The 25,526-nt window shown below is 46.3% G+C and overlaps 2 protein-coding genes and 1 long non-coding RNA gene across 6 annotated transcripts in view; 2 read left to right on the forward strand and 1 right to left on the reverse strand.

The window, feature by feature from the left end:
- The window catches only part of LOC105490623 (selenophosphate synthetase 1), a 30,453-nt gene extending 28,507 nt beyond the window's left edge, over window positions 1-1,946 (forward strand). For all 3 annotated transcript variants that reach the window (XM_071070478.1, XM_071070479.1, XM_011756436.3), the window contains one exon: window positions 1-1,946. In XM_071070478.1, the coding sequence (XP_070926579.1) occupies window positions 1-215 (215 nt within the window). In that variant the 3' untranslated portion in view covers window positions 216-1,946.
- On the reverse strand, window positions 230-12,399 carry LOC139356416 (uncharacterized). Its single transcript, XR_011608260.1, has 3 exons — window positions 12,315-12,399; window positions 9,997-10,329; window positions 230-833 (listed from the first exon to the last, which is right to left on the reverse strand). It is a non-coding gene; the product is annotated as an uncharacterized lncRNA (long non-coding RNA).
- Window positions 12,291-25,526, forward strand: part of LOC105490624 (phytanoyl-CoA 2-hydroxylase) — a 23,533-nt gene continuing 10,297 nt past the window's right edge. Inside the window, exons 1-6 of one of the 2 annotated variants that reach the window (XM_071070476.1) lie at window positions 12,291-12,420; window positions 14,054-14,112; window positions 16,991-17,101; window positions 18,011-18,179; window positions 20,677-20,758; window positions 23,624-23,805. In XM_071070476.1, coding sequence (XP_070926577.1) covers window positions 12,346-12,420; window positions 14,054-14,112; window positions 16,991-17,101; window positions 18,011-18,179; window positions 20,677-20,758; window positions 23,624-23,805 — 678 coding nt within the window. In that variant the 5' untranslated portion in view covers window positions 12,291-12,345. Of the gene's footprint in view, window positions 12,421-14,053; window positions 14,113-16,107; window positions 16,127-16,990; window positions 17,102-18,010; window positions 18,180-20,676; window positions 20,759-23,623; window positions 23,806-25,526 lie in introns of those variants that run through there. The other variant, XM_071070477.1, reaches the window with a different exon arrangement.

The following is a 25,526-nucleotide window of genomic DNA, read 5'->3' on the forward strand; positions in this document are numbered from 1 at the left end:
GCGGCCTTCTGATCTGTTTACCACGTGAGCAAGCAGCTCGGTTCTGTGCAGAGATAAAGTCCCCCAAATATGGTGAAGGCCACCAAGCATGGATTATTGGGATTGTAGAGAAGGGCAACCGCACAGCCAGAATCATAGACAAACCCCGGATCATCGAGGTCGCACCACAAGTGGCCACTCAAAATGTGAATCCCACACCTGGGGCCACCTCTTAATCTAGACAGAAATAGCTGTTTGGTTTTGATTTTAAATAGATCTATTTCCCTTATCACTTCAATTAAAGACTATAAACAACAAAAATCTCATTGTGTCTACACATCGGGGTGACCTTAGGTCTGTTTGTAAGTGGATACAATTAATAAAATAAAATCCATTGCCTTTTTTTCCTGTTACATTAACTGAAGATGCACCTAATCTTGAGGCAGCTTCTGAGTTGAGAATTATATTGTTATCCAATACTGTTGATTCATTTTGAATCTTTAGACACTTATCTCTTGCCGCATAGGCTCTTTTTAAAGGTGCTTTCACATAGCACAGTCATTACCAGTAGTCATGTCAAATAGCAGTTGGTGTCTTCATTTTATGTATATTTATCATATAAGTCTGATTTTTTTTTTTAAGCGTCTTAAATGGTTTTCTGGAGAGCCAGCATTGGTAAGTTGCACATGACGGTATCCCAGTCATATCCCAGTCATAGGAGGGTTGCATGATTCCTCTGAGTGTTTGATTTGAAAAGCCTAGTCTTGTCTCTCAAGAGCATCTTGGACCCAGAACATTCTCCGGTAGTGCATTCATTTCAACACGGCAAGTGCTTCTTCACTGCATGGAAAACCCTTTGAAGACAAAAAAGAAATCTTATTTCTTTTTTTGTAGCCTTCCTGATATTTACAGTAATATCATTAACTGTTTTATCGATAGCAAAAAAAGAATACTTTTTGCAATGTAATTAGATGTTCTATAGTGCTACAAGGAATTGCCTTCCGAATGGAGGTTCATGTATAATACTCATTTACAATTCAATATATAATTACGCAAATAATTTTTAAATATAATCAATAATAAAGACTGTTCTGTGGATGGTAGTGTTTAATACATTTTATATTTTGTATAGTGATTTCAGGCCTTTTGTTTTCTTAAAATCAGCAGCTGTTTAGCCTAATTCTTAGCATTATTTTGTCCTTTGCGCCAGTACTTTTTTGTGCACGCTTTTTGTGATCTGTGTTAAAAACCTGCATTGCCAACATTGCAGCTCGAACTTAAACTTGTTATTCAAATAAATATTTAATTTTTTAAATTGCTCTTGTATAATCAGATGCCCCTTTTAGTATTATTTTAGAAGCATTGGGAGGGTTTTGCCTAAAGTACAATTTATCGGGAAAAACTAGATTTTAGTTTTATAAAACTTTTAAGTCTTTCATGGGACCTATATTTTCTTGAATTAAATTTTGTAGTTCTAGAATAAATAGGCAATCTAAAAAGGTGTTATCTGTGTGTCGTAAAGTGGAGGCTTCCTTATATTTTAACCTACTGAGCAATGAGGAGGGATTCCTGTCATTAAGCACAAGGGCACTGGATCCTCAAGTGCCCACCTTCATGAGAGAAAAAGCAGCACATCCTGCATGTTTCTGGTGCTTCCTGCTCACAGGCATCAAAGCCGCACATGTAAACTGACTTTTTGCCAAAGGAAATGACCCCTGGGAAGATCAAGCTCTTGGAAGAGGCTTTAACTCGGACGCGACCTCCGGGAACCAGCGGGCAGGGCAGCCTTTATGCATGTGTAACTGGACCTCCAACCATAAGCATGGTGTGCAGTTCGGAAGAGCCTGCTACGGAACTGAAATTGATGGGACATTTTATAGGAATTGATATACAGATGTTGGTCCTCAAAAGCTGCAAACCAGTGGTCTGCAAAATAAAATGTGTTGGAAACCTCTGAGTAAGATCAACGTACTGTTGAGCTTTTTCTTTTTTTAATAACGACTAAATCTGAACTTCAGTGTAGCCTGTGCCCTTTGCCCTGAGAGCTGGTGTTTTCCTCAGTGGCAGGCCTATTGACAGGAGGGAGCTAAGTGGAGTATGTACTTCTGGAAATAATCTTTGAAGATTGCTATGTATAAAGAGAAAATGTTGGGTACTTAGAGATCCGTGTAAGTCTTATGATCCCCAGAGGACGAATTTGTCTTTAAAGCAGTGTTGGCTGGGCATGGTGGCTCACACGTGTAATCTCAGCACTTTGGAAGGCCAAGGTGGGCAGATGACCAGAGGTCCAGAGAAGACCAGCCTGGCCAACATGGTGAAACCCTGTCTCTACTAAAAATACAAAAATTAGCTGGGTTTGGTGGCGCGCACCTGTATTCCCAGCTACTGGGGAGGCTGAGGCACAAGAACCGCTTGAACCTGGGAGACAGAGGTTACAGTGAGCAACCTGCAATCACCACTGTGCTCCAGCTTGGGCGACAAAGACTCAGTCTCAAAAACAAGCTCTTTGAAACTCAGTCTCAACAAACAAAAACCAGTATTGCATAGTGGCCCAGATCCACCTGTGTTAGAATCACCCGGGGTGTTAGAAGGTGACATTCTTGCCCCTGGTTTTTCAGACTCACAGAATCAGAATTTCTGGGGTGTGGGACTTTGGGAATGTCTTACATAAGGACCCTATGTGGCTATGGCCAAAAAAGTTTGGGAACCACTGATGTCAAAGGAATGTTGCAGAGGGAGGCAGGGAAAGTAAGAGGACCTGGTTTTGTTGTGTTTTTATGAGGCGGAGTCTCACTCTGTCAGCCAGGCTGTAGTGCAGTGGCATGATCTCAGCTCACTGCAACCTCTGCCTCCCAAGTTCCAGTGATTCTCCGGCCTCAGCCTCCTGAGTAGCTGGGATTACAGGCGCCCACCACCACACCTGGCTAATTTTTGTATTTTTAGTAGAGACAGGGTTTTGGCATGTTGGTCTCGAACTGAGTTCAAACGATCCGCCCGCCTCGGCCTCCCAAAGTGCTGGGGTTACAGGTGTGAGACAGCATGCCCAGCCTTTTGCAACATATTTTGCAGGAATTTTTTCCTCAACCATTCTCTTAACCATTCTGGCCAAATCTTGACCATTCTGTTTACTTCCCACATCTGAGCTATGGCGCAGCAAAGAAGCAGAAAAACCTGTATTTTGAAAGCTCCATGAAGACTCAAATGATTGTCATTGAATATTGGAGTTCTTGGCAAAATCTATGTAGAACATTTTAAAAGTCAGTGGACAGGCCAGACACGGTGGCTCCTGTCTATAATCCTAGCACTTTGCTGAGACAGGAGGATCACTTGAGCACAGGAGTTCGAGACCAGCCTAAGCAATATAGTGAGACCTCGTCTCTACAAAAAATAAAATTTAAAAAGTCGGTGGACAGTAAGTAGTTGATTTGACTTTCTGGTAGTCCTTTTATTTTATTTTATTTTTTATTTTATTTTATTTTATTTATTTCGAGATGGAGTCTTACTCTGTCGCCCATGCCGGAGTGCAGTAGCGCAAACTCGGCTCACAACAATCTCCACCTCCCGGGTTCACGCTGTTCTCCTGCCTCAGCCTCCTGAGTAGCTGAGACTACAGGCACCTGCCACCACACCCGGCTAATTTTTTATATTTTTTAGTAGAGTTTCACTAACACGGGTTTCACTGTGTTAGCCAGGATGGTCTGGATCTGACCTCGGGATCTGCCTGCCTCGGCCTCCCAAAGTGCTGGGATTACAGGCATCAGCCACCACGCCCGGCCCCTCTGGTAGCACTTTAAAACTTCGCACTGAAATGTATTTATCTTGGTATACTGATTTGTTTTCTGTAAATCCTATAGTATAGTTGCATCCAAAAATACAATCTGTTAGAATGCATAGAATTAGTGAATACAACCTGAGGCAACTGGATCATGGTGGAGTCAGTCATTCAGGAACTAGGAATAATCTGTGAAGGAATATTGAAGCTGCTTATTTGCACAGGCTGTGTTGAGGTATTTATTGTGTTTCAGTCCAAGAAAAATTGCAATATTGTATAAGCAATATGTACTTTTGGCTCAGTCTTTAAAAATAGTAGATTATAGTCTTCCAAGTTCTGCATGCTTTATAATGAATAAATGTGTTTTAAATTGTTCTGTTTATAGATGAATGAGCCAGTCATTTTCAGTCTGAATTTAGCATTCCCTTTAAAAGAGTTATATCTAGTTCTCAATCTTAGTTTTAATTGTATAGAGGCCAGAATAGCTATACTGTGCTGCACTTTATTTTTAGGTCACAGAGCAAGCGGAGACACCAACGCTTCAGATACCTGTCGTGTCTGCGTGTGTGTTTTTGTGTATATTTGTGTGTGTGTATATACCCTTGAGTTGCTCACTTCCACACCCAGCCCACCCTTTCCCTCTAGCTTAGGTAGTGGTTGCATAGACATCATAATTTACTTTGAACAGTAATTTGTAAATTTTTCTCATTAAGAATCCACATATGAATCATAGTCATGAAATATGCCAAGGGGCACAATGAAAATCACCAATGTCCTGTTAAAAGTGAAGCATGGGAATATCCTCTTATCTATGCTTAAATCTCTGTCTTGAATGAGGACGGGAGTGGATGGATCACACAAGGTCTTCATTTAGTAAACAGTAGGTGAGACAGGGTGCTCCTATAGGCATCTAGACAGGTTCTGGAATTGCCTGGAATCCAAGCCTGCTGCCAATGCCAAATGCTTTGGTTTGTCTGTGAATTCGGGGTAAGGATGATGCTGTAGGGTTCCCTATGTTTCACAGTCCTTAAATATGGCGTCCAGCCCTGAACACACAGTTGATGCTTTCCGTGGTTTTTGTCCTAAGTCCTGTTGCCTTCAGAGGGCGTTTTATGCTTAGGAGAAACTGCATGTAATGAAGCCTATCAAAGCTTCATAGAAAGAAACAGAAAGCCGGGCGCGGTGGCTCAAGCCTGTAATCCCAGCACTTTGGGAGGCCGAGACAGGCAGATCACGAGGTCAGGAGATCGAGACCATCCTGGCTAACACAGTGAGACCCCGTCTCTACTAAAAAATACGAAAAACTAGCCGGGCGAGGTGGCGGGCGCCTGTAGTCCCAGCTACTCCGGAGGCTGAGGCAGGAGAATGGCGGGAACCCGGGAGGCGGAGCTTGCAGTGAGCTGAGATCCGGCCACTGCACTCCAGCCTGGGCGACAGAGCGAGACTCCGTCTCAAAAAAAAAAAAAAAAAAAAAAAAAAAAAAAAAAAAAAAAAAAAAAAAAAAAAAAAAAAAAGAAAAGAAAAAAGAAAGAAACAGAAAAGGCCGGGCGCGGTGGCTCAAGCCTGTAATCCCAGCACTTTGGGAGGCCGAGCTCAGGAGTTCGAGACCAGCCTCAACATGGAGAAACCCTGTCCCTAATGAAAAAAATACAAAATTAGCCGGGCATGGTGGTACATGACTGTAATCCCAGCTACTCGGGAGCCTGAGGCAGGAGAATTGCTTGAACCTGGGAGGCGGAGCTCGTGGTGAGCCGAGATTGTGCCATTGCACTCCAGCCTGGGCAACAAGAGCGAAACTCCATCTCAAAAAAAAAAAAAAAAAAAAAAGAAACGAAACAGAAAACTCACTCACTCTATTAGTGATCTGATTGCAGAAAAGCCAGTGTGTTTTCTACTATTATATTTTTAGAACAAGCATAGGTCCCTAGAAAATTATAAGGGTCTGGCCAGGTGCAGTGGTTTAAGCCTGTAATCCCAACACTTTGGGAGGCCGAGGTGGGCAGATCACGGGATCAGGAGTTCGAGACCAACTTGACCAACATGGTGAAACCCTGTCTCTACTAAAAATACAAAAATTATCCGGGTATGGTGGCATGCACCTGTAATCCCAGCTACTCAGGAGGCTGGGGCAGGAGAATGGCGTGAACCCAGGAGGCGGAGCTTGCAGTGAGCCGAGATCGCACCACTGCACTCCAGCCTGGGCAACAGAGCAAGACTCTGTCTCAAAAAAAAAAAAAGAAAATTATAAGGGCCTATAAAATGTTAACGTTGACCATTACCCGGTATCCAGTCCTATATGTTGCTTAATTCTTTTTTTTTTTTTTTTTTTTAGGCGGAGTCTCACTCTGTCACCCAGGCTGGAGTGCAATGGTGTGATCTCGGCTCACTACAACATCCGCCTCCCAGGTTCAAGTGATTCTCCTGCCTCAGCCTCCTGAGTAGCTGGGATTACAGGCACCTCCCATCATGCCAGGCTAATTTTTGTATTTTTAGTAGAAACAGGGTTTCACCATGTTGGCCAGGCTGATCTCGAACTCCTGACCTCAAGTGATGGGGGTCACTCAGCTTCCCAAAGTGCCGGGATTGCAGGCATGAGCCACCGCACCTGGCTGGCATATCTGTTTCTTACTACATCCAGGAAATGTTTCCCCATTTTCAGGACTCATGATTGCAGTGGGCTCACCCAGAAAATACATGGTAATCCCCCTATCAAAGTCCTCAACGTTAATCACATTTGGAAAATCCCTTTTGCCAGGTAAGATAACAGCCACAGATTCCAGAGCTTAGGGCATGAACATCTTTGGGGAGGACCATTATTCTTCCCACCACAAGGCCGTGTACCCACGGGGTAGCTGCTTCACCAGGGGAGAGATTTTTGCAGCCAAGAAACAAAGCTGTTGCCTCAAACATGGTATTTTTAAAACCAGTGAACAAGAATTGCTTACACAGCCATACCAAGCCGGGGCCAGCAGGGCGGAAGGTCAGCTCACCACTAGCTACCAAGCTTTGTGCACAAAGCAAATATGGGCCACTAGACAGGCTGTGGCAGAATCGACTTTTCTTTTTTTTTTTTTTTTTTTTGAGTCCGAGTCTTGCTCTTGTCACCCAAGCCGGAGTGCAGTGGCACGATCTCGGCTCACTGCAACCTCTGCCTCCCGAGTTCAAGAGATTCTCCTGCCTCAGCCTCCCTCCCCAGTAGCTGGGATTACAGGTACCCGCCACCACACCCCGCTAATCTTTGTATTTTTAGTAGAGATGGGGTTTCACCATGTTGGCCAGGCTGGTCTGAAACTCCTGGCCTCAGGTGATTTGCCCCCCTCGACCTCCCAAAGTGGGTTTTACAGGCATGAGATACCGTGCCCGGCTGGAATCAACTTTTCTTTCTTTCTTTTTTTTTTTTTTCTTTTCTTTTTTTTTTTTTTTTTTTTTTGAGATGCGGTTTTGCTCTTGTTAACCAGGCTGTAGTGCAGTGGTGCGATCTCAGCTCACTGCAACCTCTGCCTCCCGGGTTCAAGCGATTCTCGTGTCTCAGCCTCTGGAGTAGCTGGGATTACAGGCATGAGCCACCACGCCTGGCTAATTTTGTAGCTTTAGTAGAGACAGGGCTTCTCCATGTTGGTCAAGCTGGTCTCGACCTCCTGACCTCAGGTGATCTGCCCACCTCGGCCTCCCAAAGTGTTGGGATTACAGGCGTGAGTCACCATGCCCAGCTGGAATTGACTTTTCTATAGTGCAAGGATCACGTAGCAGTTTTTGACTAATGTTTTAGAGAACATCCTATCCCAAATACTTGCATTGTACAACAGCAGAGAAATTCTGTACATGATTCATCTCCTAAGTGTTTTCCTCTACAGGAGTGGTCCCCAGGCTTTTTGGCACAAGGGACTAGTTTTGTGGAAGGCAATTTTTCCACGGACTGGGGCACGGTGCCCGGGGAAGGTTTCAGTATGATTCAAGCACATTACATTTATTTTGTACTTTATTTCTACTATGATTACATTGTAATATGTAATGGAACAACTACAACCCACCATAATGTAGAATCAGTGGGAGCCCTGAGCTTGTTTTCCTGCCACTAGACGGTCCCATCTGGCAGCGATGGGAGACAGTGATGGATCATCAGGCATTAGATTCTCATAAGGAGCAGACAACCTAGATCCCTCACATGCGCAGTTCACAACAGGGCTCTTGCTCCTATGAGAATCTAATGCCGCTGCTGATCTGACAGGAGGCAGAGCTCAGGGGGGAATGCTTGCTCACCCCATCCTGTGTGGCCCAGTTCCTCACAGGGCACAGACTGGTAAGGGTCTCCGGCCTGGGAGTTGGGGACCCCTGCTCTGTAGTATTTCTCTCTGAGTCACCGGCTTCCAGAGTCTCATTATTTTACCCTTTCACTGGAGTCCCAGTTTTAAGGGGGTTGGGCACTGCCTTGCTGTAGTCTCTTGAATTCTGTCCGGACCTTCTGTGACTGCCTTCCATTGACACCCTCAGAGGATGCAGGACTAAGGTGGCAGCATCACAAAATGGACTTGTGGATCTCTCAATCGTTGCTGAAGAATCACTGAGAAGTAAACTTTCATTTGGTTGAGGCATTAACATTTCAGGGTTTACTTATTACTACAGCATAGCTTAACCTACCCTAAGATAGAAATCAACAGGCAATTCACAAATTTGCAAATGACCAGTGTAGAGCTCAAAACTTGTTCAGTCTCACTAGATAGGCAAATTTAAACAATATGAAGTCATTTTATTTTTTGCCTACCCTAATTGGCAAGGATTTTAAAAGGGTAAGGCAGCCAGGAGCAGTGGCTCATGCCTGTAATCCCAGCACTTTGGGAGGCCGAGGCAGGTGGATCATAAGGTCAGGAGATCGAGACCATCCTGGCTAACAAGGTGAAACCCCATCTCTACTAAAAAATACAAAAAAACTAGCCGGGCGTGGTGGCGGGCGCCTGTAGTCCCAGCTACTTGGGAGGCTGAGGCAGGAGAATGGTGTGAACCCGGGAGGTGGAGGTTGCAGTGAGCTGAGTTCACGCCACTGCACTCCAGCCTGGGTGACAGAGCAAGACTCCGTCTCAAAAAATAAATAAATAAATAAATAAATAAATAAACGTAAAGCAGCCAGGTGCAGTGGCTCACGCCTGTAATCCTAGCACTTTGGGAGGCCGAGGCCGGTGGATCACTTGAGGTTGGGAGTTCGAGACCAGCCTGACCAACATGGAGCAACCCTGTCTCTACTAAAAATACAAAATTAGCCAGGCATGGTGGCATATGCTTGTAATCCCAGCTACTTAGGAGGCTGAGGCAGAAGAATCGTTTGGATCCGGGAGGCGGAGGTTGCAGTGAGCTGATATCGCACCATTGCACTCCAGCCTGGGCAACAAGAGCAAAACTTGGTCTCGAAAAAATAAAAAAAATAAAAAGGGTAAGGCCTCAGGTTTTATTATCAACGCTCATTGATAACAGCATTTTGAGACTTGTTTGGCAATATTAAAATGTTTGATAGCCTTTGACTAGCAACTCTATGTCAAATAATTTATCCTAAGGAAATACCCATGGGACTACCCAACAATGAAAATCAGCATATTCATCAAATTATTTACAACTGTAAGCAAAAAAGAAAGGAAAAGAAAACATAAACTTACATATAGTAATAGGGCGTTGGTTCAATGAGTACAGGAAAATCTACAGTCTAGAATGCTATGAAGTCATCAAAAAATCAGGTCTTAGGCGGGGCGCAGTGACTCACGCCTGTAATCCCAGCACTTTGGGAGGCCGAGGCGGGCAGATCACGTGAGGTCAGGAGTTCGAGGCCAGCCTGGCCAACACGGTGAAACCCCATCTCTACCAAAAACAAAAAATCAGCCCGCCACCTCGCCCGGATAGTTTTTTGTATTTTTAGTAGAGACGGGGCTTCACCGTGTTAACCAGGATGGTCTTGATCTCGTGACCTCGTGATCTGCCCGCTTCGGCCTCCCAAAGTGCTGGGATTACAGGCGTGAGCCACCGCGCCTGGCCAGGGTCCCCAACCTTTAATAAACAAGGAAAGGGTGATGAACTGAATTCACATCGTCATTTTTTTTTTCTCCTGGCAGCAGTACCCACATCTCACCAAGCGAGGGCAGTAAGGAGACGCCGCCTCGCCGGTACCCACCCGGAAATGAGGGTTCCCACCGGCAGAAAGAGGCGGACCCTGCACCTGCACCCGCCCCAGGCCCCGCGCTTCCGTTCAAACCGTGACAAACCGCTGGGTCCTTGAGAGCTGCGGGTCACTCCTACATGGTCACATTCCCGCGCGGGATGCCGAAGTGGGGCAGATGAGGTCCGGAGCTGCTGAGGCCTCCCGGGTCCTTCTGTTGGCCTGAGACCCTGGGGTGGGCGGAATCCTGGAGAAAGCGGGAGGGACCAGGGGAAGCCCTGGCGCTGCCGTTTTCCTCCCCGCCTGCGCAAACGGGAAGGGGCTGGTGATGCTGGCTGCGGGCCTCCCTCCTGGACTGCGGCATTGTCACCAAATTCTATAAACATCTCATGCAAGCAGTGATAACGTGTGCTGCGACGTTCTGGAAGTAACTCTTAAGCTAAAAAAGAAAAAAAAAAATCAGTGAGAAAATGAGACAGTAAAACAGTGCAATGCTATGTCAATATCCATAGTTACGGAATAGAAAAGAAATCTTACAAAGAGGTGCTCCAGTTCTCTAAGAAATTTACACCCTACTGGGCTGTCTGCATCAGACTTTTCTGGAGGTCATTTATTTTATTCATTTTTTTTTTAAATGACCTACTGAACTGTTTATAATATTATGGGCTGGAGTCCCACTAAATGAAATACCCCTTTTGAATGGCATATATGACTTTTAGGGATGAATCTTAGCATTTTTATTTTTTTATTTTTATTTTCAAAACTTCATTGTTGCTGTTTTGGAGTTTTGTTTGTTTTTTGTTTTTGTGTTTTTTGGACAGGGCCTCACTCTGTTGGCCAGGCTGGAGTGCAGAGGTACGATCTGGGCTCACTGCAACCTCAAACTCCTGGGCTCAGGTGATCCTCCTGTCACAGGACGTGCCATAGACAAAACTCCTCAGACACGGGGTTAAAGAAGGAAGAGGCTTTATTAGGCTGGGAGCTTCGGCAGACTTGAGTCTCAAAAAACCAAGCTCCCTGACAAAGAAATTTTTGGCCCTTTGAAGGGCTTATAACTCTAAGGGGTCTACATGAAAAGGTCGTGATAGATCGAGCAAGCGTGGGGAAGGTGACTGGGGGCTACATGCAACAGCTAACAGAAAGTTTTGCAATGCTTCCTCAACAATGTCTGGAATTTTTTTTTTTTTCTTTTTTTTTTTTTGAGACTGAGTCTTGCTCTGTCACCCAGGCTGGAGTGCAATGGCTGGATCTCGGCTCACTGCAAGCTCCGCCTCCCGGGTTCACACCATTCTCCTGCCTCAGCCTCCCGAGTAGCTGGGACTACGGGTGCCTGCCACCAGGCCTGGCTAATTTTTTGTAGATCAGGTGTTCTCACTATGTTACCTAGGTTGGTCTTGATCTCTAGCAATCCTGTGCTCAAGCGATCCTCCCGCCTCGGCCTCCCAAAGTGTTGGGGTTACGGGCGTGAGCCACCGCATCTGGTTAAAAACCTGTTTGTTTGTTTGTTTGTTTGTTTTAGAGGCGGAGTCTTGCCCCGTCCTAGGCTGGAATGCAGTGGTGCGATCTTGGCTTACTGCATTCTCCACCTCCCGGTTGCAAGCGATTCTCTTGCTTCAGCCTCCCCAGCAGCTGGGATTACAGGCGTGCGCCACAACACCCAGCTAATTTTTGTATCTTTAGTAGAGACAGGGTTTCACTAAGTTGGCCAGGCTGGTCTTGAACTCCTGACCCTGTGATCCGCCCGCCTTGGCCTCCCAAAGTGCTGGGATTACAGGCGCGAGCCACCGTGCCTGGCAAACTTTTTGTTTAAATCGAAGATTTTATTCTTTCAGCTGTCAATGGAAGGAGCAGTCACGTGGGGTGAAATAGATGGAAGCCATGACGTTAGGAGCGTGAGTGAGGTCCTGGCCCAGCCACTTGTCACGGGGTGACCTCGGCCGGGTCACTGGGTCCCCGAGCCTCCGGGAGGCAGGGAGGGTCCTGGTGATGGAATAGAAACAGGGTGCGGGGCAGGGGCGATGACTCACGCCTGTAGTCCCAGCACTTTGGGAGGTCGAGGCGGGAGGCGGGGAGGAGTTTGAGACCCACCTGGGCAACGTAGGGAGACCCCATCTCTACAAAAAATTATAATTAGCCCAAGAGTTCAAAGCTGCAGTGAGCTATGATCGGGCACTGCATACCAGCCTGGGCGACAGAGCAAAATCTTGTCTCTTTTTAAAAAGAAAGAAAGAAAAGAAAGGACGAAAGGATCATGGTGTGGGGAGCACGTCAGCTCCGCGCGGTTGCCCGGCGCGCGGACCCTAGCGGACTAGGGCGCCCCAGCAGCCCGGCCCGCGAGATGGCGCCGCCCCTAATCCCGCCCGCGTCTTGCCCCGGACCGCGCCTGGAGGCGGAGCCGCCCGCGGAGCTAAATGGGGCCGAGACCTTGAGTCGGGGGGGTCCCCGCGCCGCCGCCATGGAGCAGCCCCGCGCCGCCGCCCGCCTGCAGATCGTACTGGGCCACCTCGGCCGCCCCTCGGCCGGGGCCGTCGTATCCTTTGAGCTGCGCGGGTGTCGGGCTGGACCGGGCGCCGGCGCCGCAGCCTGAGTGGTGGCCCGGGTCCGAGTGGAGGCCTCGGCGTCGCGCGCATCCCAGCCCCGGCGCCTCCTCGCTCCGCGCCGGGTCCCCGCCTGAGTCGCGTCTCTTCCCGGAGCCGGGGAGCGGGGAGGAGGCTGCGTCCCTCGAGGACACGCGCGGCCGCCCTGGGCTCGGGGCACTTGCCGCGTCGCGCTGCTCTCCGGGATCCCTGGGGGCCTCTGCTCCTTGTTTTGTGGAGATGTCGTTTCACCGGCTGCGTGTGACTCCTGTGGCTGTCCAGACACCCAGAGATGTCCAGTCACAGGCGCATGGTGCACAGGCGCGCAGGGTTGCCTGGAAGGGGCCCAGGCAGGCGGTGACCCGGCTCCCACGGGAGGGTACAGGACGGTGCCCTCCCGGGCAGGAGCTGGCCAGGCAGGCGTTGCCCAGGACGGCCTCCCTGCTGGACTACGGCCTTGCCACCGAGTTATATAAAGACACTATTTAGGGAAGGACAGAGGGTGAGGACTGGCGCGGGGGCACACGCCTTGCCTATTTGTCCCAGCTCTTCTGGAGGCCAAGGCCAGGACTCCAAGGTTACAGTGAGCCGTGAAGGCCAGTGCGCTCCAAAAGAGAGAAACAGAGAGAAAGAAAAGACAACATGTTGACTGATGAGAGTGACATTCCGAAAGTAACCAATTAAGCTAAAGAAACAATGCAATTCTATGTCAACTGCCTGCAGTTACCGGATAGAAAAGAGATCCTTAAAAGGAATTTCTAGAGTTTTGCTTTTGTGGGGTTTTTTTTTGAAACAGGGACTCTCTCTGTCACCCAGGCTGGAGTGCAGTAGTGGTGCGATCTCGGCTCACTCTTGGACTCAAGAGATCCTCCTACCTCAGCCTCCCAAGTAGCTGGGACTACAGGGTTGCGCCACGATGCCAGGCGAATTTGTATTATTATTGTTATTATTATTATTGTTTTTTATTTTGAGACAGAGTCTTGCTCTGTGGCCAGGCTGCAGTGCAGTGCCGCGATGTCGGCCCACTGCAACCTCCGCCTCCGGGATTCAAGCTGTTCCCCTGCCTCAGCCTCCCGAGTGTAATTTGTATTCTTATTAGTAGTAGTACTAGTAGTATTTTTTTTTTTTTCCCTGGAATGGAGTCTCTCTCTGTCGTCCAGGCTGGAGTGCAGTGGTGCGATCTCGGCTCACTGCAACCTCCGCCTCCCAAGTTCAAGCGATTCTCCTGTCTTAGCCTCCCGAGTAGCTGGGATTATAGATGAACGCCACCACCCCTGGCTAATTTTTGTATTTTTAGTAGAGATGGGGTTTCAGCATATTGGTCAGGCTGGTCTCAAACTCCTGACCTCAGGTGATCCACCCGCTCCTCCTCCCAAAGTGCTAGGATTACAAACGTGAGCCAGCGCTTTCGGCCTAATTTGTGTTTTTAGTAGAGATGGGGTTTCACCATGTTGGCCAGGCTGGTCTGCAACTCCTGAGCTCAAGTGATCAGCCTGCCTCAGCCTCCCAAAGTGCTGGAATTACAGGCATGAGCCACCGCACCTGGCCTTCTGTATTTTACTTTATTTGCCTTAATTCACATCCTAGGTAGCTCATCCCACTACAGGGACTATTGCCTCTGCCAGTTTCCATCCTCAACAATTCCAGTAAGTAGTTTAAGTTTTAATTTTGAAATCTATTATGTATACAAAAGTTTCGTGAGTGGTAATGATATAATATACCACATGTTACCTGATTAGAATTTTATTATACAAATCCTCTGTTTCCAGGATTTATTCTAATTAGTACAATTGTGGAAAATTTTGAAGACCGACTAATTTTCTGTATGTATTTTAAGATTCAGAAAGAAGGAAAAATACCAGAAAATACATAATCTGACATTTATTTATTTTTAATAGAGATGGGCCCTTCCTATGTTGCCCAGGTTGGTCTTGAACTCCTGGGCTAAAGCAATCCTCCTGCCTTGGCCTCCTAAAATGCTCGGATTACAGGCCTGAGCCATCACACCAGCCTTATAATCTGACTTTTAGAAATTCAGTTATTACACATCATATTTAAATTAACTTGTGGCCGGGCACGGTGGCTCATGCCTGTAATCCCAGCACTTTGGGAAGCCAATGCGGGTGGATCACTTGAGGTCAGGAGTTCGAGACCAGCCTGGACAACATCATGAAACCCCACCTCTACAAAAATACAAAAATTAGCTGGGCATGGTGGTGTGCACCTATAATCCCAGCTACTCAGGAGGCTGAAGCGGGGGAATTGCTTGAACCTGGGGGGTCAAGGTTGCAGTGAGCTGCTATCACACCACTACACTCCAGCCTAGGTGACAGAGCCAGACTCCATCTCAAAAAAAAAAAAAAAAAAAAAAAAAAGCTAAGCTTGTAATTTGGTTATATGGACATATTAACTAGCATCTTTGGTTTATCTTAAATCACCTTTAAACGGGAAGATCTTGACCTTCCTAAATATTCTCATACAACCACAATTCCAATCTTAAGGAATAGGCTGGGTGATTTCAGTTTATGGGTATGCTGTACATTTATTTGGATTTTGTTACTTTACTTCTTGGAGTGCATCAACTGGACAGTTAAAAATATAAAATTTATTGAATTTGTTTCTCATCTGAAAAATCATATGTATTCATTACAGAAACATCAGAGAAATAGAAGGAATTTTTTTTTTTTTTCTTTGAGACAGAGTCTCGCTCTGTCACCCAGGCTGGAGTGCAGTGGTGCGATCTTGGCTCACTGCAAGCTCCACCTCCCTGCTTCCCGCCATTCTCCTGCCTCAGCCTCCTGAGTAGCGTACAGGCGCCCGCCACCACGCCCGGCTAATTTTTTGTATTTTTAGTAGAGAAGGTGTTTCACTATGGTCTCGATCTCCTGACTTTGTGATCCGCCCGCCTTGGCCTCCCAAAGTGCTGGGATTACAGGCGTGAGCCACCGCGCCCGGCCTAATAGAAGGAATTTTTAAAAATCATCCCTAATTCCATTACTAAAGGCAATCACTATTAAAAATTGCTTTGGCATATTTCTTTGCAGGCTTTTTTTTTTTTTTTAAATATAGTGTCTTGGTTTTACATAATTGTAATAATATTTTATTATAATAAACATTGTCCATATTTTATTTTATTTTATTCTGAGACGGAGTCTGGCTCTGTAGCCCAGGCTGGAGTGCAAGGGTGCGATCTCGGTTCACTGCAAGCTCCGCCTCCTGGGTTCATGCCATTCTCCTTTCTCAGCTTCCACAGTAGCTGGACTACAGGTGCCTGCCACCATGCCCGGCTAATTTTTTGTGTTTTCAGTGGAGACAGGTTTCACCGTGTTAGCCAGGATGGTCTCGATCTCCTGACCTTGTGATCCGCCTGCCTCAGCCTCCCAAAGTGCTAGGATTACAGGCATGAGCCACCGTGCCTGCCGTCCATACTATTATATGGCCTCAATTTTTAATGTCTGAGTCATATTCCATTGAGTGAACATAGTGTCAGTAGTTAATTTTTCTTCCACTAATGCACTTTTTTTTTTTTTTTTCTGAGACGGAGTCTTGCTCTGTCACCCAGGCTGGAGTGCACTCGTGCGATCTCAGCTCACTGCAGTCTCCACCTTCCAGGTTCTAGCGATTCTCCTGCCTCAACCTTCTGAGTAGCTGGGATTACAGGCACGCTAATCTTTGTATTTTTAGTAGATATGGAGTTTCAGCATGTTAGTCAGGCTGGTCTCGAACTCCCAACCTCAGGTGATCCACCTGGCTCAGCCTCCCAAAGAGCTGGGATTACAGGCATGAGCCACTGTGCCCGGCTCACTCAAGTACTTTTTTTGGTGACCATAGTTAACATTTTGAACATAAAGCTTAAGTTTTCAGATTATTTCCTTGGTCTTAGAAATGCTGGATTGAAGAGCATGAACATTTCTTAGATTCTTGTTTTTTTGTTGTTGTTGTTGTTGTTGTTGTTGTTTCTGAGACGGAGTCTTGCTCTGTCACCCAGGCTGGAGTGCAGTGGCATGATCACAGCTCACTGCAACCTCCGCCTCCCAGTTCAAGCAATTTTCGTGCCTCAGCCTCCCGAGTAGCTAGGATTACAGATGCCCACCACCATGACTGGCTAAACTTTGTATTTTTAGTAGAGATGGGTTTTCACTATGTTGGTCAGGCTGGTCTCAAACTCCTGACCTTAGGCGATCCACCTGCCTCCGCCTCCCAAAGTGTTGGGATTATAGGCGTGAGCCCCCATGCCTAGCCTCAGGTTCTTGATACATATTTTTAGGAAGTCATTTAAAATTTTTTTTTTTTTTTTTGAGATAGGGTCTCACTCTGTCACCCAAGCTGGAGTGGAGTGGCACAACCAGTATTTTTTTGTAGAGACGGGGTTTCATCATGTTGCCTGGGCTGGTCTCAAACTCCTGACCTCAAGTGATCCACTTGCCTCAGCCTCCCAAAGTGCTAGGAATACTGGTATGAGCCATTGTGCCTAGCCGGTAATTTAAACATTTAACTTATTTTAGGATTCTTTTTCTCCTTTAGGTATACTCTGGATAATAATGTTCTAACCCTGGAACAGAGAAAATTTTATGAAGAAAATGGGTTTCTTGTAATCAAAAATCTTGTACCTGATGCCGATATTCAACGTTTTCGGTACAGTAACACTATTTGTTATTTTACAAAAGTATGTATTGTGTGCATGTAATGAGAATATAAGGTGGATTCACTCCTGCCTTTACAGATATTTTTTAATGAGTTGGTTTGTTGGGAAGTGTTTAGAAGCACCGGCTCTGGTGCCAGACTGACTTTTTTTGTTGTTGTTGAGAAAGGGCCTCACTCTGTTGTGTAGGCTAGAGTGCAGTGGTGCAATCATAGCTTACTGCAGCCTCAAGTTTCTGGGCTCAAGCGATCCTCCTGCCTCAGCCTCCTGAGTAGCTGGGACCACAGGTGTGCACCACCATACCCGGCTAATTTTTTATTTCTTTGTTTTTAGAGACAGGGAGTCTCACTATGTTGCCCAGGCTGGTCTTGAACTCCTGGCCTCACCCTCCTCAGTTGCTGGGATTAAGGTTGGTAGCCACCATGCCTGGGCTTCAGTCTCAGCTCCACCACTTAATATTATGTGTCCTGGGGCAATTTACTTCACATCCCATGCCTCTGTTTCCTCGTCTGTAAAATGGGGATAATAATAGTACTTATGTCCTAGTGTTGTTATGACTAAATAAGGTGAAATATATGGAAAGCACTTTGAATAGAGCTGGGCACATGGTAAGTGTTACAGAAGTGTTTGCTATTATTATTACGATGTAACCAAATCATAAAAAGACTTCCCTACCGGTATGCTAAACTAGGGAATGATTTAATTCTGGTAGTGGATTCTAGGCTAACAGTTTCTCCTGCTTTTCATTGGAATGGGAGGCATTCCCATCCAGACCTCAAGCTGGAGGCCGACTTAGTGCAGAGAAACCACCCCTCAAGTCTGCAACCCTTTCCACAAGAGGAGGGCAGGGCAGGTGCTTAGAGCCAGTGGTGACGACATCATTTGCAAATTAAATTTTCTAGGAATGAGTTTGAAAAAATCTGCAGAAAGGAGGTGAAACCATTCGGATTAGTAGTAATGAGAGATGTGACCATTTCGAAATCGGAATATACTCCAAGTGAGAAGATGACCACGAAGGTCCAGGATTTCCAGGAAGATAAGGAGCTCTTCAGATACTGCACTCTCCCCGAGGTCAGAGACCACGCTGGCTTTGCTTCTGCTTAATTGCCAGCATGTATGCCCGCCTGTAAAACCCACTGATTTGGCCCGGCACAGTGGCTCACTCCTGTAATCCGAGCACTCTGGGAGGCTGAGGCAGGTGGATCGCTTGAGCCCAGGATTAACTGCTCTTAGAGCTGGATATGGAAAGGAGTTGAATTGAGTGAAATCAGTGGGTTTCTTTTCTTTTCTTTCCTGGAGACAGAGTCTCACTCTGTTGCCCACGCTGGAGTGCAGTTGTGTAATCTCGGCTCACTGCAACCTCTGCCTCCCAGGTTCAAGTGATTCTCCTGCCTCAGCCTCCCGAGCAGCTAAGTTTACAGGTGCCTGCCATCACACCTGGCTAATTTTTGTATTTTTAGTAGAGACGGGGTTTCACCATGTTGCTCACGCTGGTCTCGAACTTCTGACGTCGTGATCCATCCACCTTGGCCTCCCAAAGTGCTGGGATTACAGGCATGAGCCACTGAGCCTGGCCAATTTCCTACATTTCTAAAGAGTGGGACCAGTATCTGATGGTCTATGCCATGATTTTAGGAGGTATAAATTATTTTAATAGTTAGATATTTATTTTTAAATGTATTGGGAAAAACTCAACAGTTTACCAAACTCATGATTTCAAGAATGTTGTCAATTAGGACAAGATTAAATAAAAAGGCCAGTTGTAGTGACACTTTGGGAGGCTGAAGCAGGAGAATCACTTGAGGTCAGGAGTTCAAGACCTGTCTGGGCAACATAGCGAGACTACTATCTGAATTGGAAAAAAAGAGGAAAAAAAAGATTGAGTATAAGAAGTGAGCTAACTGCCAGGCACAGTGGCTCATGCCTGTAATCCCAGCACTTTGGGATGCCAAGGTGGGCAGATCACAAGGTCAGAAGTTTGAGACCAGCCTGACCAACATGGTGAAACCCCGTCTCTACTAAAAATACAAAAATTAGCCGGGCGTGGTGGCGGACGCCTGTAATCCCAGCTACTCGGTAGGCTGAGGCAGGAGAATCGCTTAAACCCAGGAGGTGGTGAGCCGAGATCACACCATTGCACTTCAGCCTAGGCGACAGAGCGAGACTCCATCTCAAAACAATAAAAATAAAAAAAAAAAAAATTAAAAAAAAGAAGTGAGCTAACTAAGGGTAGGGAAATCATTGGCTAAATAACAGTCCAAGTTATGTCAGAAGTTGTGAAGATGGCTCTTGAATGACCAGGGTTTAGAAAATCCCAGCCTCAGTGAATGCCGAAAACTACCAGGCTTTATAAAAAGCAAGTGTGTGCCTGACTCCTAGGCTTTTATAACCTTTCCAGGGTTTCATAATCAAATTGTCAATATTCCTTATACACAAGAGATCAAATAGTGAGGAAGCAGTAGAAGGTGGCTCATTTTTTGGAGTCATTTTTTTGTGGAATCAAAATTTGAATATCATGGGTTTTTTTTTTTTTTTTTTTTTTTTGAGATGGAGTCTCACTCTTGCCGCTCAGGCTAGAGCTGGAGTGCAGTGGTGTGATCTTGACTCACTGCAACCTCCGCCTCCCGGGTTCAAGTGATTCTCCTGTCTCAGCTTCCCAAGTAGCTGGGATTACAGACACGCACCACCATGCCCGGCGAATTTTTGTATTTTTAGTAGAGATGCAGTTTCACCATGTTGGCCAGGCTGGTCTCGAACTCATGACCTCAAGGGATCCACCCGCCTCAGCTGCCCAAAGTGCTGGGATTACAGGTGTGAACTACTGCACCGGACCTCAGTGTTGAGCCCTTTCTGCTTTTCCCCCCTCCGTTGCTGGGTTCTGTGCACAAGGTAGCAGCAGCCCAGCTCCCAGGCCCCGTGACTAAACCAGCTCTCCCTGTCATGGGTTCCCATGCTAGCCTTTTCTTCATAATGCAGTGTCCCTCGGCTGCTCTGACCCATGTCATTACTGGTTTAACATGTTTCATCTAACACCTGGGACCTGCTTTGCTTGTTCACTCTTGCTTCCCCGTTTCCCGTCATCTCCTAGTTCCCAGATCTCAGTAATGAGTTGTCAAGTGCCAAGCGTCCCTGTTGTCAAATGTCCTCTAAGCCACCGTTCTGCTTTCTTCCGGGCTACTCATGACAGCTGCAAATTGTATGGGACTCTTCGTATGCAGAGGCTCCAGTGAGGAAGAGGAAGCTGCCCTCCCACTGAGCAACCCTCTGCGGCTTGGGTTGACAAGAAATCTGTATTGATATCTTGTCAAAGCTCCCATCTTTCTTGTAGAAAAAAAAAATGATTTCATTCCCAGCTAGCTCAGAAAAGCCCATTTAATTCCGTGTTATAGATTTAGAATGATTTCCAATGGCTGGGTTATTGATGCTTTGTTTGCAGAGTTGTGAAATACCACTTGGTTCTTAAACTATTGATGTCTTGGTTCTTGCATGGATAGCTGCTGTACTTTGTACCAGTTGCTAATACTTCTGATTTCCCACAAGGTTTGTTTTCGTTTGTTTGTTTTCTTAGATTCTGAAATATGTGGAGTGCTTCACTGGACCTAATATCATGGCCATGCACACAATGTTGATAAACAAACCTCCAGATTCTGGTAATTGTAAGGGAGAAGCAAAAAAAAAAAAAAAAAGGGTTTCATTAAAATGTGTAAGGTTGGCTGGGTGCAGTAACTCATGCCTGTAATCCCAGCATTTTAGGAGACTGAGGGAGGAAGATCTCTGAGGCCAGGAGTTTGAGAGTGGCCTGGGCAACATAGTGAGACTCTGTCTCTAAAAATAGAATTAAAAAATATCCAGGCATGGTGGTGTGCACTTGTAGTCCCTGCTATTGGAAGGTTGAGGTGGGAGGATCGCTTGAGCCCAGGAGTTGAAGGCTGCAGTGAACCTATAATGGCATGCATTCCAGCCTGGGTGACACAGTGAGAACCCATCTCTAAAAAATAAATAAAATAAAACAAAACAAAATAATAAAATAATAGCTGATGTCTAACTATAATCGTGTGTATAACTGTCAAACTTTGGATGAGTAAGTCTTAAAATAATTTACACTATAACAACAGTGAAATGTGCTAATGATTTCAGATATTAACTGAAGGACTGTTGCTGAATTTTCAGATGACTGGCTTCCCAAAAAATACAGTTTAACGGACATAACTCTTCATATATCAAAGGTTCCTGCCATTCAGTGTCTCTAAGCTTGATCAGCTCTTTTTAGCTGTGTTAGTGTGGATTCTTGCATTCCTGATAGGAAGACATTATTATTACTAACACAATTAAGATTGTTACTATGAGTCACAAACTATAGTTGTCTTTTTTTTTTTTTGAGATGGAGTTTTGCTCTTGTTGCCCAGGCTGGAGTGCAATAGCATGATCTCGGCTCACTGCAACCTCCACCTCTCAGGTTCAAACGATTCTTGATTCTCCTGCCTCAGTCTCCCAAGTAGCTGGGATTACAGGCGTGTGCCACCAAGCCTGGCTAATTTTTGTATTTTTAGTAGAGACAGGGTTTCGCCATGTTGGTCAGGCTGGTCTCGAACTCCTGACTTCAGATAATCCACCCGCCTTGGCCTCCCAGAGTGCTGGGATTACAGGTGTGAGCCACTGCGCCTGGTCTTGTGCTTGCTCAAAATGTACAATCTAAAATCTCATTGGCAGAGAGACTTATTGAGAAATATAACCCAGGTTTCTGTATTTTAATAACCTTCCCCAAGCTGGGTGTGGATGTGCACCTGCGGTCCCAACTACTCAGGTACTCAGGAGGCTGAGCGGGGAGGATCGCTGGAGCCCAGGAGTTCAAGTCCAGAGATTCTAGTGCAGACCACGTGGACTACACTGGGGAATTCCTCTGTGCCTGCAGTAGAAATCAGCCATGAGAGAGTCCCCTATCCTTTCTGCCTCTTCTTCCTTCTGATCACCGGGAGGGTTTATGTGATAGAAGGTGGCTTAGCATTACCAGGTCTCCCTCCCTGCGGAGATCAGGTGTTCGGGAGCCAGGCTCAGGGAGCAAACCAGGGGCGAATGTCACTGTGGTCATGGGCACTCTGAATGGACACGGCACCGAATGACTATAGTCGTGGGGGATGAGGACCTCTTAGAGAATTTTTTTTTTTTTTTTTTTAATTGAGACTTGCTCTGTTTCCCAGGCTGGAGTGCAGTGCCTCGATCTCAGCTCACTGCAACCTCCACCTCTGGGGTTGAAGCGATTCTCCTGCCTCATCCTCCTGAGTAGCTGGGATTACAGGTGCCCGCCACCACACCCAGGTAACTTTTTTTGTATTTTTAGTAGAGACAGGGTTTCACCATGTTGGTCAGGCTGGTCTTGAACTCCTGACCTCAGGTGATCTACCTGACTCAGCCTCCGAAAGTGCTGGGATTACAGGTGTAAGGAACCATGCCCGGCCTTTTTTTTTTTTTTTTTTTTTTTTGAGACAGAGTCTCGCTCTGTCTCTCAGGCTGGAGTGCAGTGGCATGATCTTGACTCACTGCAACCTCTGCCTCCCAGGTTCAAGCGATTCTCCTGCCTCAGCCCTCAGCCTTCCAAGTAGCTGGGACTACAGGCGTGCACCACCATGCCCAGCTAATTTTCGTATTTTTGTAGAGATGAGGTTTCACCATGTTGGCCAGGCTGGTCTCAAACTCCTGGCCTCAAGAGATCTGCCTGCCTCAGCCTCCCAAAGTGCTGGGATTACAGGTGTGAGCCACCACATGCGGCCTAGAACTTTTTTTGACATCAACCACTTCAAAGGGATTTCAAACTTGACTCCATATCAATCTCTTCAATGTAATTAATGCAACTGGTTTTTGAACACTTTACTACATGCTAGGTGCCGTGCCCAATCCAGAGTGGCAAAAGAATAAAGCACAACAGAGATGATGATGTTGTACCACTTGCTGGAAAATAGTGTGCATACACACTGAGCTACCAGCAACCCAGAAGAAGGGAGTGCAGGGCTTGAAGATGTGGAGTCACTGTGTTGATTTGGTGTTTATCTCTCCGGGGCTGATTTTCTCTAGCATTATTTCATTTGTTTGGTTCTTATGAGGACAGGTCATTGTTTTTTCAGGCAAAGGATAAGAATTCTGAGACGAGCATTTTTTGTTTTTTTTGTTTTTTTTTTTTTTGGAGACAGGGACTTGCTCTCTGTCACCCAGGCTATAATGCAGCGGTAAAATCCCAGCTTACTGCAGCCTCGACCTCCAGGCTCAGTGATACACCCACCTCAGCCTCCCAAGTAGCTGTGACTACAGGTGCATGCCACCATGCCCAGTTAGTTTTTTTTGTTGTTGTTTTGTTTTGTTTTTTTCCTGTAGAAACGGAGTCTCACTATGTTTCCCGGGATGGTTTTGAACTCTCAGGCTCAAGCAATCCATTTGCCTCAGTCTCCCAAAGTGCTGGGGTTACAGGCGTGAGCCACTGCACCCGGCCTCCAGCATCCTTTAATAGCAGATTTTCTTTTCAGGCAAGAAGACGTCCCGTCATCCCCTGCACCAGGACCTGCACTATTTCCCCTTCAGGCCCAGCAATCTCATCGTTTGTGCCTGGACAGCAATGGAGCACATCGACCGGAACAATGGTTGTCTGGTTGTGCTCCCAGGAACACACAAGGGCTCCCTGAAGCCTCACGATTACCCCAAGTGGGAGGTAGGTCTGCCCGGCGGCTGAGTCTTGATCCGAATCTCCTTTGCGGTTTCTGTTTCACATCAGTATCTATAAAGACCTTACAAATGAGATGGCATTTCCTTTCTGAGCAAAACACTGTCCTAAGATTTGCAGTGAGGATCAGAGAAAGTTCAAGGATGTCAGAGAAAACATTCATCACACCTATTTTTTTCAACCCATCCTTTTTTTTTTTTTGAGACAGTGTCTTGTTCAATTCTGCAACCTCCACCTCCCAGGTTGAAGCCATCCTCCTGCCTCAGTCTCCCCAGTAGCTGGGACTACAGGTGTGCACCACCACGCCCAGCTAATTTTTGTATTTTTAGTAGAGACGGGGTTTTGCCATGTTAGCCAGGTTGGTCTCGAACTCCTGACCTCAGGTGATCATTCACCTCGGCCTCCCAACGTGCTGGGACTAAAGTCACGGGCCACTGTACCTGGCCTCAACACATGTTTGAAAGCCAGCCAAGGTGGGGTGCTTGGGTAGCTACTGTATAGGATCTGAGATTGTAAAGCCTAGCTGCAGAGGTAAGACATAAACCCTTCGACCCCAGATGTGTGTGGTAGGCACCAAGCCAGTCTTACTCACTAACTGATGGCTCTTGGAGTAAAGAAGGAGAGATTATCTCCTTTGAACTGCAGAGACCAGCAAAGGATCTGGGGAGGCTGGTGTTTGACCTGAGTCTTGCAGGACAGGGTACAATGTCCCATAGGGAAGAGTCTATATGGGAAAGCAAAAGGTCAAGGGCAAGCCTGAACCTGACCAAACAATGAGAAGGATCCAGGGAGCTCGCAGTCTAGATGGGTTGGGGGTGGGGGTGTATTTTGGGGAGCGGCAGAGGAGGTGAGCCCAAAAAGGTACATTAGGACCAGATTAGAAAAGACTGTTATACTAACAAGTCTGCAGTTTATTTGGGGGAGAATGGGAACTTTTTAGTTCAAACGTTTTAGGAAGATTGAAGACCTTTTTTCTTTTTAGCTTTTTTTTTTTTTTTTTGAGAAGGAGTCTCACCCTGTCGCCAGGCTGGAGTGCAGTGGCGCGATCTTGGCTCACTGCAACCTCTGCCTCCTGGGTTCAAGTGATTTTCCTGCCTCAACCTCCCGAGTAGCTGGGACTACAGGCATGAGCCACCACACCCGGCTAATTTTTGTATTTTTAGTAGAGACGGAGTTTCACCATGTTGGCCGGGATAGTCTTAATCTCTTGACCTCGTGATCCACCCACCTCGGCCTCCCAAAGTGCTGAGATTACAGGTGTGAGCCACCATGTCCAGTTGAACAGCTTTTAATTAAAAAAAAAAGAAAAACAGTTTTATTGAGGTATAATTGTCATGTAAATTGTACATATTTTGCATGTATAATTTGATCATTTTCCGCACACGCATACCTGTGAAATCACCACAGTCAAGATACTCCATCCTTCTCCCTGCTCTAGGCAACCACTGAGCTGCTTTCTGTTACTAGAGATTAGTTTGCATTTTCTAAAATGTCATAGACATGTAATTACACAGCATAGATTTTTTTGTTCCAGTCTGGCTTCTTTCACTCAGCCTGGTGATTTTGAGGTTCGTTGATGCTATTGTGTATGACAGTAGTTCTTTTTTTTTTTTTTTTTTTTTTGAGATGGAGTCTCACTCTGTCACCAGGCTGGAATGCAGTGTCGTGATCTTGACTCACTGCAATGTCCACCTCCCTGGTTCAAGCAA

The sequence above is a fragment of the Macaca nemestrina genome, chromosome 9, assembly GCF_043159975.1.
Source record: "Macaca nemestrina isolate mMacNem1 chromosome 9, mMacNem.hap1, whole genome shotgun sequence".
Lineage (NCBI taxonomy): Eukaryota > Metazoa > Chordata > Mammalia > Primates > Cercopithecidae > Macaca > Macaca nemestrina.